A 14,138-nucleotide genomic window follows, 5' to 3' on the forward strand; every position below is an offset into this window, starting at 1 on the left:
ACTAGTTTTTCCACAAAAAGTGAGCTGTATTATTCCATATAACATTCTGCATGAATAACAGAAGACACAACGGTTAGCGATGAGTTTATATCATTTATACAGCTCAAGCAGGTTTTCCTCTGTGCCATCCTGAATTTTAGAGAAAGAAGAAGTCGAAAACATGAACATATTTCAACATCCTTTATCACAGTGTTCTGTTGAAACTCTAGCAGCTGTGTTTCAGTTTGAAATGAGAAGTTATTTTGGCAACAGTACAAGCTGCTTGTTATCAGCCCTCTGTTTACAGCATGTCATGGGAGTTTGGTATTTACACTGTTTGCATATTTTCCGTTTAACTTTTTTCAGATTTTTCTAGTATCCTATTTATGAATGCAAAGTAGCAGCACTTCAGAGACCTAATTTACTCTTGCTCCATGCAGCCCTACAGTAATGAATCAAACCTGCAGTTTTAGGTTTAACCGAAGCATCTGGGTATTTTTAGTGTGGTAATTTTCCTTCTCACAATATAGCAACAATATAGTTTATGGGAAGTCTCAATAATAATGTTAAAGTACTGCCCTGTAACCTTTATTTACTTTAATGGAGATGGCTTTTCCAATGTCCTATCAGATATTGGGAAAAGGATGTGACATTTTCAGGAAGCCCTGAATGGATCAAGGCCAAATATGGAGCATGGATCACAGGAGGTGTCATCTCCACTGTCATTGTCATTGATCGTCACTGTCAGAGCTTTTCAGCACACCTGCTGAAAATGAACACAGTCATTGTCTATTTCAGTTCTTACAGGCTTTTGTGCCGTGTACCCGTCTCTATCAGAAATTAAAGTAAATCACCAGAGGTATGGGGCTTGTCACCTCACCAGATTCTACCTATAACAAACGGTGAAATATCCTCTCCATTTGGGCAAAAATGCAGGAAAAGGAAAAAAACTTCAACTCTCACTGGTTTATGGCTTTACAGTGATGCAACATTTGTTTCAGCAGTGAAGCTGGGCGCAGTTTGTCAGAGAGAAACACTTGGCACACCGCCCAAAATAAAAGGAGAACTGCATCATTCTTGACTACAAGTGTTTTAAGTGGCTCAAAACACTGAGAGGCAGGTCACAGAAGTCAAGAGATCGCTGCTCCCAAAGCACCCAGTCCTCCTTACGTCACACCTGCTGAGTACATGTGTAAAAGTCCGGCTCACACAGCTGCAGTCGATGGATCAAAGTGGGTTGTGTGATATTTCTTCTCCATTTTGAAGATCAGCTCGGTCAGGTTTTCATATCAGCTTAAATTGACGGTTGGGATTATTTGACGTAGTGTAGTGTGTGTAGTCGGTGTATAACCTGCACCGGCACAGAAGCTGAGCGATGTGCTGCTGTGGACGAGGCCTTCCACAAAAACGTGTTTAAGCCACACAGGGGGCAACATGATATCTGAATGGTAAGGGCGCATACCCAGCGTTCCCAACCATTGTCTGTATGTCATTCCCCTTCTCTCTTTCCCTGCACTTCCTGTCTGTCTCCACTACGCTATTCAATAGAGGCATAAAATGGCCACACACAAAAAAAAGCTCACAGAAAATAAACTATATCAGTTGAAGTGTAAACTTTTCTTTTTAATATTTTCACCACTTTATCTTGCCGTCAAACAGGCCTTTCCTTTGGAACTACATTTTCTCTCCATTTTGGAGGAATTTTGGCTAAAACACGTTTTTGCAGACGGCCCCGTCCACAACAGCACATCGCTCAGCTTCTGTGTCACCAGCTGTTTCTCTAAAAATGACAGCACACCGATCCAAATCTACTGCAGGTGATACAGTGACTATAGATAAGTACCTCACACAACACTACATCAAATAACCTGAACTGAAATGGAAACAACTGGTGTTTTCCAGTTGTTGTTGTTGTTGTTGTTGTTGTTGTGGTGCTGGTGCTGTTCAGTTCACTTAAATGAATCTATGTCAGCATTATTTGCGTGACATTTCATTTTTAAAATGTGGTGTCAAGATGAATTACCCACGGGTTAAAGGATTAGCAACAGTTACTGACGATCACATGTGTCCTGGTTTTTTCTCAGACTGAGAGGCACAGCCCTTTGCTGGGTGTGCGCTCTCGTCCCTCCCTGGACAGCGGGAAGATGAGGGCGTCTGTCAGGATGACCCGGTACCTGGAGTCCTGGGGAGCCGCCAAACCCTTTGCCAACCTCCACCATCGAGACAGCATGACCACAGACAACGGCAAGATCAACACCACTGTGAGTACAACGCAGAGCTCTTTGTCTCGTCTCACGCACAGATACGGGTGTCGGTTATCGATAGATCAATGTCGTGACTCTTGTTTCAGGACGTTCCAATGGGGCAGTACCACTTCCAGCGACGAGAAAGGTGAGCGCAGTGGTTGTATGATAACCACTTTACTCTTAAGTCTTTGCGAGACTTCATTATGTGTGAGTGTGTCCCCTTCTTTCCTTTTAACTGCAGGTCCAAATCTCAGAGAAGGAGGTTTGAGGAGGAACTCAATGAGCGAATGATTCGCACCATTGATGGCATCAACTCACAGAAGTAAGAGTCATATCTGCTGCACTTCCTGTTTCTGCATCACTTTTTCACAGTCACAGGTCGTGCTCAGTCACCTCCCTCTCAGAGGAAGCCCCTTCAGGAGTTCATTTAGGTGTTATACACTGAAGCATAATGATGCACAGAAACCTCTCAATCCTATACAAATGTAAGTTTTACTTACTACAGTTTGTTCCTGTTGTCTTTCGTATTTTATTGCGAATTTCACACAAGAAATAGGAAGTACACAATATTTGCAATGTAATTTAATCCGGAACAGTTTCAATGGGCTTATTACTATATATTTTATTATTCATGAAACAAGAAAACACTCTCCGGCTTTATTCACTGAAAAAACAAGTGTTGGCTTTTTGTAAAATTGCAGTTATTTCAAAACGAAAAGTATAAGCTTAAAAAGAAAAAGACGTAAGAGCTCTAAATGCAATTAATAGAATTTTTTAACTTAAAAGCTGTCTTAAAATATTTGATGGTGTTATCCTGCCCATTGCGCTTTACGGTGGCGAATTGTGGGGTCCACTCGGTCATCAAAGCTTCACCCACTCAGAATCTCTACATGCTGAATTCAACAGGTACATTTTACTCATCGAGCAGAACCAGGCAGATACCCACTGATCATTAACATTCACAAGAGAAAACCCCCCTCTTGCTTTCCAAGCACCAATCAGAGTAAACCCAAGTTATAACACAGTGTAGTGAATGAGCAGAATATCTCTTAACTGTCAGAGATAGAAAGCAGAGGCAGATCCAGACCGTAGCGTAGTGGCTCAGTGACCACAAAGTGGCAAAACGAACGAGGACGACACAACAAAAAACCACGGCAACCCAGAGAAAACAGAACATGTGGTTCATGTGGAGACAAACGTCCTCGAAATAAGTCAATCATTCAGTGAAATACAGAACTTTTACTTTACAGTTCAGTTCTGTAATCCCAAATTTCACTGAACTAAATGATGTCTGTATCGATCTTGGTGTTGTTTTTGTTGCATTTTGCATTTTGCATGATGTAGTTTTTGGAAATTGTATTTTGATGCTTTGCCGATATTGTTTTTCTCAAACTGAATTGAACTGAATCAATAAAGTCCCAGCGTTGTCATGTTCATATTCAGTTCATACGGTTTGTACTTGGTTCGTTAAGACTGATGGAGCCGCCGCCGCCCCCCCCCCCCCCCCCCGCGCTTCTCTCTGAATATGTCTGTTTCACTTGTGTCTCCAGACAGTGGCTGAAGTCTGAGGACATCCAGAGGATCTCATTGTTCTTTCACAACAAAGCTCTGGAGAAAGAGGTAGGCGAACGCATACAAAACACCAGCCAGCATTGTTCACCGGGGGGGGGGGGGACACAAATCAATCGGATTGTATAGGTGTCAGGGAAACAGAAGTCATTAAGGGCCTGAACAACCTGCCGTATACAGGACACGGATTGTCCACTATATATTTTATGCGATAACAGTTACAGATTATTTTTTTTTGTGCGTCATACTTTATGTAATCCACACAGAAGTCTGGTATATTTTTACACTGTGCAGGCTCAGTGTTATTGTTGACTTTGGTCTGTTTTGCTGCAGCATCATAATGTACAAAATTTTACAATTTTTTTTTGTTTTGTTTTTGTGTCTTATCTTCTCTCAACAGTACAGATCCACAACATTACCAGCCTTCAAGTACTATGTCACCTGCGCCTGCCTCATATTCTGCTGCATATTCATCGTGCAGGTCCTCGTCTTGCCCAAGTAAGTCTGTACCCCCCTTCACTGGATTTATAAGGCGCGCTCCCCCGTAGCGTCAGCAAACTCCATCTGTGGCAGCGGGTTGATGTTAAAAAGCCATTTGACGCCAGCTGTCTCATCAACAAGACCACACTGAAATGAAAGAGGCAGGGGAGCAAGAGGCAGAATGCTAAAAAGCAGATGGAGATGAAAGGGCACCATGTCTGCTAGTGATTATAGATCAGGTGAATCAAAGTGTGGCATCTCTTTAACAGCGAGGAGAGAAATTCACGGTCATGCTAATTTACTGCTTCTGAGAGCCAAAGGTGTAATTCAGCATCTGAGGGGCCATTGATTTTCTAATTCAACCCTATCTCTCTCTCTCTCTCTCTCTCTCTCTCTCTCTATCTCTCTCTCTCTCTCTCTCTCTCTCTCTCTCTCTTCATCGTTATCTTTATCTTTGCTCGTTTTGTCACAGCATCTTTTAGACGTGACATCATCTGTTTTATGGCACAGATCATTAAATCAGATGTGCTGTGTTCCTCCTTAGAAAATCTGATACATGAATGTAACTTCATTGTGACACACACACACACACACACACACACACACACACACACACACACTGTGCTGCTGTACGATCCACTGTTATGCTTACTCAATGTAAATGGATTGCAAGTCTGAGGTAGAATACATTAAGACCTTCATTACATTTATTTCCCTGGACGGCACTGCAGAGGGCCGAGAGGTGCCAAGAGGGTTTAGAGTAATGTGTGTGTGTGTGTGCGTGTGTGTGTGTGTGTGTGTGTGTGTGTGTGTGTGTGTGTTGCAGAACTGCTGTGCTCGGGATCTCCTTTGGCCTGGCATTCCTGCTGCTGGCTTTGATCCTGCTCCTTTGCTTTGCTGGTCACATTCTGGTGGGTTTGCATGGATTTATCAGTGAATACACACACACACACACACACACAATTACTTTTTTCTTTTGTGTAGAAATTCAATATGCACTTACCCCACTTATCTTTGTCCTCTAAATTCTGATGACACAGTCGTTTTCCTACAGGTTGATGTGAAGAGCCGCTCTCCTCTCTCCTGAGCACTTTTAAAAGTTTCACGTAGAATTTCCTGCAGCTTAATGACTTATCCATCAAAATAATATCTACACAATTGAGACGTACTCTACCTTTAACTATGACAAACAAGAATCTATTACATGTGTCTTGATATATATCTATTAACTTTATTTAGAGAAGGAACTACAGTAAATATGATCTATCTAGTCTTTCAGAAACTCCACATTTACAGGAGTAAAGAGTGTCTGACTTTTATTGTTACAGGCCATGATTTGCTTTGTCTACAAATCTACCAATCTGGTCTCTTATGACTGCGGACATGTTTGAACTAGTTGTGAGCAGCTCACAAGATGCAAATCAAACTTACCCTCTGGACACGATGTAGTGTTGAACTCTGACAAGATAAAACCTTGAGTTCTCATTAATTTGAAAGGTTGAATTTTGCTTTGCCCGTCCAACCATCTAAGTTTTTTCTTATTACTTTTACATCTTTTTTTTTTTATTTTCATTTGTATTCTCTGGATTTTGACACATATTGTTTGTCTTTAAGGGGGTTTTTATGCATTATTGATGTGCTAACTGTCTGAATAGTTTCTTCCTTCACTTAGTGACGTGTTACCAAGACACAATCCACTAAGACAGATGCAAAAAAACAAAAAATAGACTGTTGACTTTATAGTTTCTGTGTTGGTCGGTTCTGATTTTATGTTGAGATCTTCGGATTTGGAGTCAATGCATCCAATGGTTCAAACTGAGTGGCACAGTAAACTGTAATGTATAATGTTACCTTTTTACTATTTAGCTATTTAAATAACAGTGAGATGGACTGAAACGGAGAGTGGATTTTCTTAAGGCCCAGATCTTCCATCCAGACGCATTTTCTTGCACAAGTTGGAACATGGTGTCAGCTGCAGCCCATTATATGTAAGCTTTATATGAGCTGATCTTCCTTTTATTGTCCTCATCCATCCAGTCGCAGCTGTTGTTTGTTATCCAGCACAAGTGGAGGGATGGGCCACTCCAGCTACCTGTCACAAGTGTTTTATGGACAATCAATAAATGATTGCTCCCTCAAGAACCGATGATGCTCCTTGTTCCCTCTCAAGAGAGAATTATCACCCAGTAAGTGGGTCACCTGTGAGTAATTGGGGGTTATCAGTAACCTTGGATCTATCCTGACCCAGATATCACCTTCAATAAGAGCAGCTTATGTTTGATGGGTTTGTATTAACCATCAATTTAACACTCGATCTGTTCTCAATAAAAGCTGCTGTGGTCACTGGTGAAAGAGCACACAACTCACTAATGAGAGGACGTGTCTAACAAACTCTTACCTGCGTGTGAATGGGCGTGCTGCCTCACCTGCGTGCACCTGGTTGGGTTTTGTTTTTTGCCCGGGCTCGTTCAGGAACGTAACCAAGACGGGAGTTCCACATAGCAACCGTTTAATTAAACAAGATATTTATCAAGGGCAACTCAGTGTAAGCAAAGAGCAGTGAAGTGTGGACGGTGGGTGAAAATGTAGGCAGTGTTGAAAGGTAGTGAACAATTTTTGCAGTAGCTTCCTGGTAGTTCAGCTACATTCATGTGGGCATTGTGATTCGAATAGTTAAGGTTTTTGTGTAGTTAAGTTAAAAACAGTTTTGGCCCATAAAAGGAAAGAAATTTAAATTTTTTTATTTTTTATTTTACTACTGCTTCTCTCTCTCTTTCATCCTGAATACTGTGAAGCCATGCCCAGGCAATGCATTCGTCAGGCAGCCACCACTACACACTTGACCTTTGTGCAGTGCATGTGCAGAAGCCAAGGGGCGGGTGTTGCTCAGGGCTAATACTGCATCATTATGGATTAACCTCCTGAAATATGAGGGAAAATTATCATGGCCATACTTAAGCAGTTATTGTTTACCAAAGCTGACAATCCAGCACTTCCCCATGAATAATTTTTTGGTTTATGCGTGGCATGTATTTATTTTGTGTTGTATATTGTGATCATTTTTTATCACATGTACATCGTCAATGTGATCTTGTTTTTTCTTGCAAAGTAGTTTGAGCTACTTTTTCTAAGTAGCTTTAGTTAAAGAAAAACTAAATTTCTCCTTACAGTAGCTTTGCTGTAGTTTAACTTCTTCCAGTGTAAAGTAATGTGCTTTCACAGAAGCTTCCCCAACACTGAATGTAGGTGCTAACCTTAACTACTTGTAACATGAACACAAACGACACAATCCAAACCAAACAAAACCACGTTGAGTGGCTGAACGGCACCTGCCCTCCAGGGAGGGAGGGAGAGGGAGCCATCTTGAAACCGCCCAGCTCATATAGACTCCGAGCAGGTGAGGAGGTCAAACCAAGTGCCGTCATGTGGCCCAGGACAATCAGTTTGTCTGAGTCATCATTAATGAGGCATATTATCGTTAAAGGACATGCTGTGATCATCTGTGAAAGAGAGCATTACACAGTTATTGTGATCAAACACATTCCTTGCCAAATGTCTTTTTAAGTTGGATGAAAGAAAGGACCTCAAGAAAGATGTAAAACTGACTGACACTCTGTTTTATGAGAATCAGAGGGAAATATCTGCATTTCATGTCCTCATGAAACCGCGCTTAGTTTGGAAAACAAGTGTGCTGTTGATTTTTTTTATTTCTTTCATCTAGAAAGTGTCACATAACCAAGGACTCATTCCAAGTGTGAGGTCTCCGCTAGAGCTCGTAGCAAAGTATGAACATACTGTCCTGATGCGTGAGAGAAAACTGTCACACTACGCTCGAAAATGATTGTAAATAGGAACAGGAGGAGACACGATATCGAGGATAACACTAATAAAAGATGTTTTAAGTTGAAACTCTTGCGAAAAAATAAAAGGCTAGAGCTGGGGTTTGGCCTGTATGTGATAGATGAGCTTTGATCCTATACTTTCTGGCTTTGTTCTGATTCGCTGAGACATAGTGAGATTGAATGAGCTGCCGTGAGCGATATGAATAACAAATGGGACTTTCCACCGAGCCAGTATCTTTGTGTTAGTTTGAGTCACAGCGGCAGAGACCATAAAGCCCCCAGAGGGTGAGTTGTACGGTATTTCTTTTGCTCTGTCCACTGCTTGTTCCTCTGTCTAATCATTCCCTCTGTGTCTTTGCATCCTCAGCAGGGGAGGAAGGGCTCCTGCTCTCTCACCTGGTTCCCCACCTCCTCCCGCATCATCGTCACTAATAATCCCTGGCTGCGATTGGTCCTCACCATGATGACCACTGCTCTCATACTGGTGATGGCTGTCTTCAATATGGTGAGAAGTGAAACTGTTGTGGATCTGGTTTGTCCAGGGTCGCTGCGGGTTACGACAGAAAGAAACCGCTGATGCTAAAGAATGTAAACCAATTCAGCATAGTTGATTTTGAAGATAAATAAATACATTAACAACATGAGTTTAGTTTAAGCTTTGGTCAAATTGCTCTTTAATACTTTGCTGTTGTAGGATTTTGATACAAAGACAGACATTTTCTGTGTGGTCCGCACCAGTGCGCATGCCTAATGCATTAAAAGAATGACTAGAAGCATAATACATTATATTGTTTTGTAACGAGGCATTAAAAGCGTGATGGTCATACTTTTCTGAGGTTGAGTATTGCATTCATTTTTAATTGCTGCACCAATTTAGCATGAAACATCGTAAAGTCTTATGATCATCATGGTGCTTTCTGTTTCCACCATGTGTGCCACACCAATAAAGTCATTAAGTGCTCGTTGGGTATTCTGTTACGAGACTCGAGCAGTAACATGCTCATTTAGAATAATATCTTCAATAGGGAAGTCCTGTAGTTGTGCTGTAGTTAGCTCATATAAGACTCAGTAACTCGTCTCCTGGGTAAATCTTTCCTCTGCAGATGTAATGTAAATCTGTTCTGGCTGTGTGACATTTCAGTGATGGATGATTCCTCCTGCCCTCCAGGGCGTCCGGTGGCCCAGTGGCTAAGGCGCATACTGCATAACCACATTGTCCATGGTTCAATTCCTGGCTGGGGGACCCTTGATGCATGTCATGTAGCATGTCTGTCTATAGGCTGTTAACTATCAATTCATGGCAACTTGCCAAAACAATAAACTTATCGTCCTCCATCCTCTCTGTTTTGTTTGTTAGTTCTTCGTGGAGGATCCTGGGGGATCCATGCAGGACGTCCCGGCATCTATTCCACCTGAGGTCCAGCATCTACTCCACCTGAGGTCCCAGTAACTACTCCACCTGAAGTACTGATCACCACTCCCCTTGTGAATATAAGTAATGGCAGCGTGTTGGTGTACCAGGAGGAAAGCACGAGAGAAAACAAATTTTATCTGCCAGTAAGTGAGAGGTCAACGACACGCAGAGGTTTAGAAAGACGAGAAATATGTAAATGTGAAATCACTGACCACAAGATCCAAAAACAATCTGACATTTTTCTAAAACTGCAAAGTGTGACATTCATGTTTATACTGATTTCGCTTTCTTTACAACATTTTTGTTGTAAACAACATACATAACATTTCTTTTACTTTCAGGGAAATGTTCTTGATTAACACACTCTCCTCACATGTTGGTGTAAACATGGGAAAGAACCTGATGCTAGATATTTGCTGAAAGCAACGTCTCTCATCACACAGCTCTGTCTCTATATCATAAAAGCAAAATAATTCAAAGAGACAGCCATGCCAATTTTATTAAGTTTCACAAGGAAACTTGTGTGTAGCCGTTTCAAATCTGTTAAATCCATGATATAATCTCACACCAAGCAAGAGAAAAAAGAGCCAAGCCAAGGTGTTTATTTTAGAAACATCAGTGGCGCCAGCTTGTCAGACATATAAATCTTTAGGCTTTCATTCATTGCCTTGTTTAGTGGTGGTAGACACCGTCACACACACACACACACACACACACACGCACACGCACGCACACACACACACACACTCTCTCTATAGGCTTACAGAATGGTCTGTGTTGATTCCCAGTCATCCAGACTTGAGGTTCCTTGAAGTTTCACCTCATATCTGAAAGGCTTCTTCGGGATTTACCCGCTTGTGGGTTTCGTTAACATCTTGAGAGCCGCCGAGGTCACGGGAGTCGTTGAACCAGGGGTCGTCGTGTGAATCGTTAGGGTCACGAGTCGTGGTGTAAATGGGTGTTAAGCTGCCTGGGGAGGGATCTAAAGATTGCATTGTAAGTGGCTGATGAGTGGTGCTGCAGACCACTTCCTCTCTTTAGTGACGGTCGCTCCAGTTTGGCGTAGATGGCTTCTTTTCACTCCTCTTACCGTTTAGTTTCACTCTTTGGTATTACATAAACAATTACATAAATGTGTTTGTTGTATAAGAATATTGACTTATTCTGCTGCCAGTATGCAATCTCTAGTCCTCTTCTTGCTTGGGAACTATATGTTGGGTGAGTCACCGCTGTTAGAGCAGCACGATACACCGAACACTTTTTTTTTCTTTGCTTGATACGAACACATTGAGATTATTTGTTGCTGCGCAGCACCTCTACAGAAAATCGTTCTTTTTTCTCCGTCTCCAGTACTTCATCTACTGCTGCATCCTGGGCCTGGTGTCATGCTCAGTGTTCCTGAGAATCAACTACGAGCTGAAGATGGTGGTGATGCTGGTTGCCGTGGTGATCTACAACATCATCATCCTCCAGACACATGCCTTTCTGCTGGATGGATTAAGCAATGCACCATACCCCACAAAAGAGTTGGAAAGGTACCTGCAAAGTACACACACACACACACACACACACACACACACACACACACACACACACACACAGTTAAGCCCAGAAATATTTGGACAGTGACACAATCTTCATGATTTGGGCTCTGCATGCCACCACATCGGATTTGAAATGAAACAACTACAACTACAACACAATTGAAGTGCAGACTTTAAGGTTTAATTCAAGGGATTGAACAAAAATATATGATTAAACATGTAGGAATTGTAGCTATTTTTATACAAACGCTGCTCATTTCAGGGGCTCAAAAGTAATTGGACAAATAAACATAACCCTAAGTAAAATGTTACTTTTCAATATTTTGTTGAGAATCCTTTGCAGGCAATGACTGCCTGCAGTCTGGAACCCATGGACATCACCAAACGCTGGGTTTCCTGCTTTGTGATGCTTTGCCAGGCCTTTACTGCAGCTGTCTTCAGTTGTTGCTTGTTTGCGGGTCTTTCTGCCTTAAGTTTTGTCTTGAGCAAGTGAAATGCATGCTCAATTGGGTTGAGATCTGGTGATTGACTCGGCCATTGCAGAATATTCCACTTCTTTGCTTTAAAAAACTCCTGGGTTGCTTTTGCAGTATGTTTTGGATCATTTTCTATCTGTACTGTGAAGCGCCGTCCAATCAACTTTGCTGCATTTGGCTGAATCTGAGCAGAAAGTAAATCCCTATACACTTCAGAATTCATCCGGCTGCTTCTGTCTTTTATCACATCATCAATAAACACAAGTGACCCAGTGCCATTGGAAGCCATGCATGCCCATGCCATCACACTGCCTCCACCGTGTTTTACAGAAGATGTGTTGTGCTTTGGATCATGAGCTGTTCCAGTTCTTCTCCAAACTTTCTTCTTCCCATCATTCTGGTACAGGTTGATCTTAGTCTCATCTGTCCAAAGAATGCAGTTCCAGAACTGGGCTGGCTTCTCCAGGTGTTTTTTGGCAAAGTCAATTCTGGCCTTTCTATTTTCGAGGCTGATTAATGTTTTACACCTTGTGCCACTCCTAACATTTCTGCTATCTCTCTGATGGATTTCTTCTTTTTTTTCAGCCTCAGGATGGTCTGTTTCACCTCCATTGAAAGGTCCTTTGACCGCGTGTTGTTCACAGCAACAGCTTCCAAATGCAAACGCCACACCTGGAATCAATTCCAGACCTTTTAACTGCTTAATTGATGACAGGTTAATGAGGGAAGAGCCCATGCAGCCTTGTTTTTTTTTTTTGCAGCCTTCTGAGTCAATTGTCCAATTACTTTTGGTCCCTTGAAAAAGAGGTGGCTACGTATTAAAGAGCTGTAATTCCTAAACCCTTGCTCCAATTTGGATGCGAAAACTCTCAAATTACAGCTGAGAGTCTGCACTTTAAGCCCATATTGATTATATAATTGTATCCTGAATATGTTTTCGTAAACAGCTAAAACAACAAAACTTGTGTCACTGTCCAAATATTTCTGGGCCTAACTGTACATGCACACACAGAGACACATCTCATTCACCATCTCTACTTACTAATCTAAATAACAGTGACAGATATTAGGCTGACTTCAGGTCAGTGCTCTCTGTCTGAGGCCCTCTGACCCTGCAGCTCGTGTCCATTGAGCAGACTGGAGCCCAGTTTTCAGGGAAAGACTCTTGCTGATGTGGCGAGATCCCATAAGACTGTCGATCGAGTGGAGGAGAGGATGATGAGTGGCAGAATGAGATACAGCCGTTTGTGTTGATGGAGCTGAATTCATTTTTCACATTTGATTGACAGCTGGAGTGTCGCTGCTGAAAAATCCCATTATGCCAAAAGTTTTCACAGCACCTCGAGAGACTGGTGAAAATACTTTTCTCTCACTCTAATATTTCTCTCTTTGTTTCTTATTCTCACCTTGGCTTCATGAGCACGAAGAGTATATCTCTATTGGCAAAGCACTGAGAATAGAATAGTTATGTAGGGCTAAATAAAAAGGAAATAGACAAGGACTGCCTATTAAATCAACTTTGTTTCCAGACAACTTTTTTCCTTGACTTCATTAAGTGGCTTCACTCTGCAGTGTGAACCAGTAAAAAACATTTGGTACGTGCCCATCACATGATTTAGAAAACAAATGATCTTACAGACCTTCAAGGAGAATTTCTAACATTTCTTGTAACTTTAATGATCGGTTTTCTATACATCTACATCAACAAACAGACACAGATAACTATAAAAAAGATGACCAAAAAGATGACCAAATGACCAGACCAGTGATTTTATGTTTTTATACATTTTGAGTTTTTCTTGAACTCAAGAATTCAGTTCATTCACTTCATTTAAAGGAGCTATTTGTAAGTTTTGCTATTGCTACATAGCCAGTGTTAGCACTAACAGTTGTTTAATTACCAGTCTAGGAGAAACGTTGCAAGTTCAGCAACAAACTTCATTCCTTTACTCGCCAACAGCTGTCTCCAGTGGTGGAAAGCAATGTTAATTCTTTTCTTCTGCTGAAGTTATCACACTAACCAGCTAGCCTGTCATTTTCCAATAGCGACTCACTGTAGCCTCCAATCTTCCCTGAAGATGTGGCGCTGCTCAGAAGGCGTATAATAACCTTTTAAAGCAATGATGGCTAAAGCTCTTGTCAAGTGACAATCACCACTCGCTCCTGGCAAAAGACCACGCTCAGCGGCAGAGAAAGCTTACAGATTGCCGCTCTAAATACAGAACAGGGTTTCAGAGTTTGGCAGTATATCCTAATGAACATTGTGTCTGCTTTAATATTGTCAAATTTACATATCTGTTTACGGGGTAATGGCACTCGACCTTTAAAATCGGTCTGCACTTCAACACACACGACCACACAAATACAGTAACTGGTTAAGATGTTCACTCGAAGATCAAACCATGTGTCAGTCAGTCTCTTCCCTGTCCTGTCCGTGACACTCCAGAGGCACAACTATACTGAATATGGTTGCATTGTTTTTCTTAAGAAAACCAAGTAATTCCAGAACAACATCTGGGCACAGGAGGAAACGGTGTATTAGTCGGGGGCTGTTCGGCTCTAGTGAGCATTTATGGCACCAAGATGGT

The 14,138-nt window shown here is 41.7% G+C and overlaps 1 protein-coding gene across 1 annotated transcript in view; it reads left to right on the top strand.

Annotated features, from left to right (window-relative positions):
* Positions 1-14,138, top strand: part of adcy2b (adenylate cyclase 2b (brain)) — a 52,208-nt gene that overhangs the window by 31,470 nt on the left and 6,600 nt on the right. Inside the window, exons 10-19 of the mRNA XM_056400137.1 lie at positions 2,064-2,240; positions 2,330-2,370; positions 2,467-2,547; positions 3,776-3,845; positions 4,195-4,292; positions 5,101-5,185; positions 8,484-8,621; positions 9,474-9,486; positions 9,576-9,673; positions 10,881-11,065. Coding sequence (XP_056256112.1) covers positions 2,064-2,240; positions 2,330-2,370; positions 2,467-2,547; positions 3,776-3,845; positions 4,195-4,292; positions 5,101-5,185; positions 8,484-8,621; positions 9,474-9,486; positions 9,576-9,673; positions 10,881-11,065 — 986 coding nt within the window. The remainder of the gene's footprint in view (positions 1-2,063; positions 2,241-2,329; positions 2,371-2,466; positions 2,548-3,775; positions 3,846-4,194; positions 4,293-5,100; positions 5,186-8,483; positions 8,622-9,473; positions 9,487-9,575; positions 9,674-10,880; positions 11,066-14,138) is intronic.

This window comes from Seriola aureovittata, chromosome 16, assembly GCF_021018895.1.
Source record: "Seriola aureovittata isolate HTS-2021-v1 ecotype China chromosome 16, ASM2101889v1, whole genome shotgun sequence".
In the NCBI taxonomy this organism is placed as follows: domain Eukaryota; kingdom Metazoa; phylum Chordata; class Actinopteri; order Carangiformes; family Carangidae; genus Seriola; species Seriola aureovittata.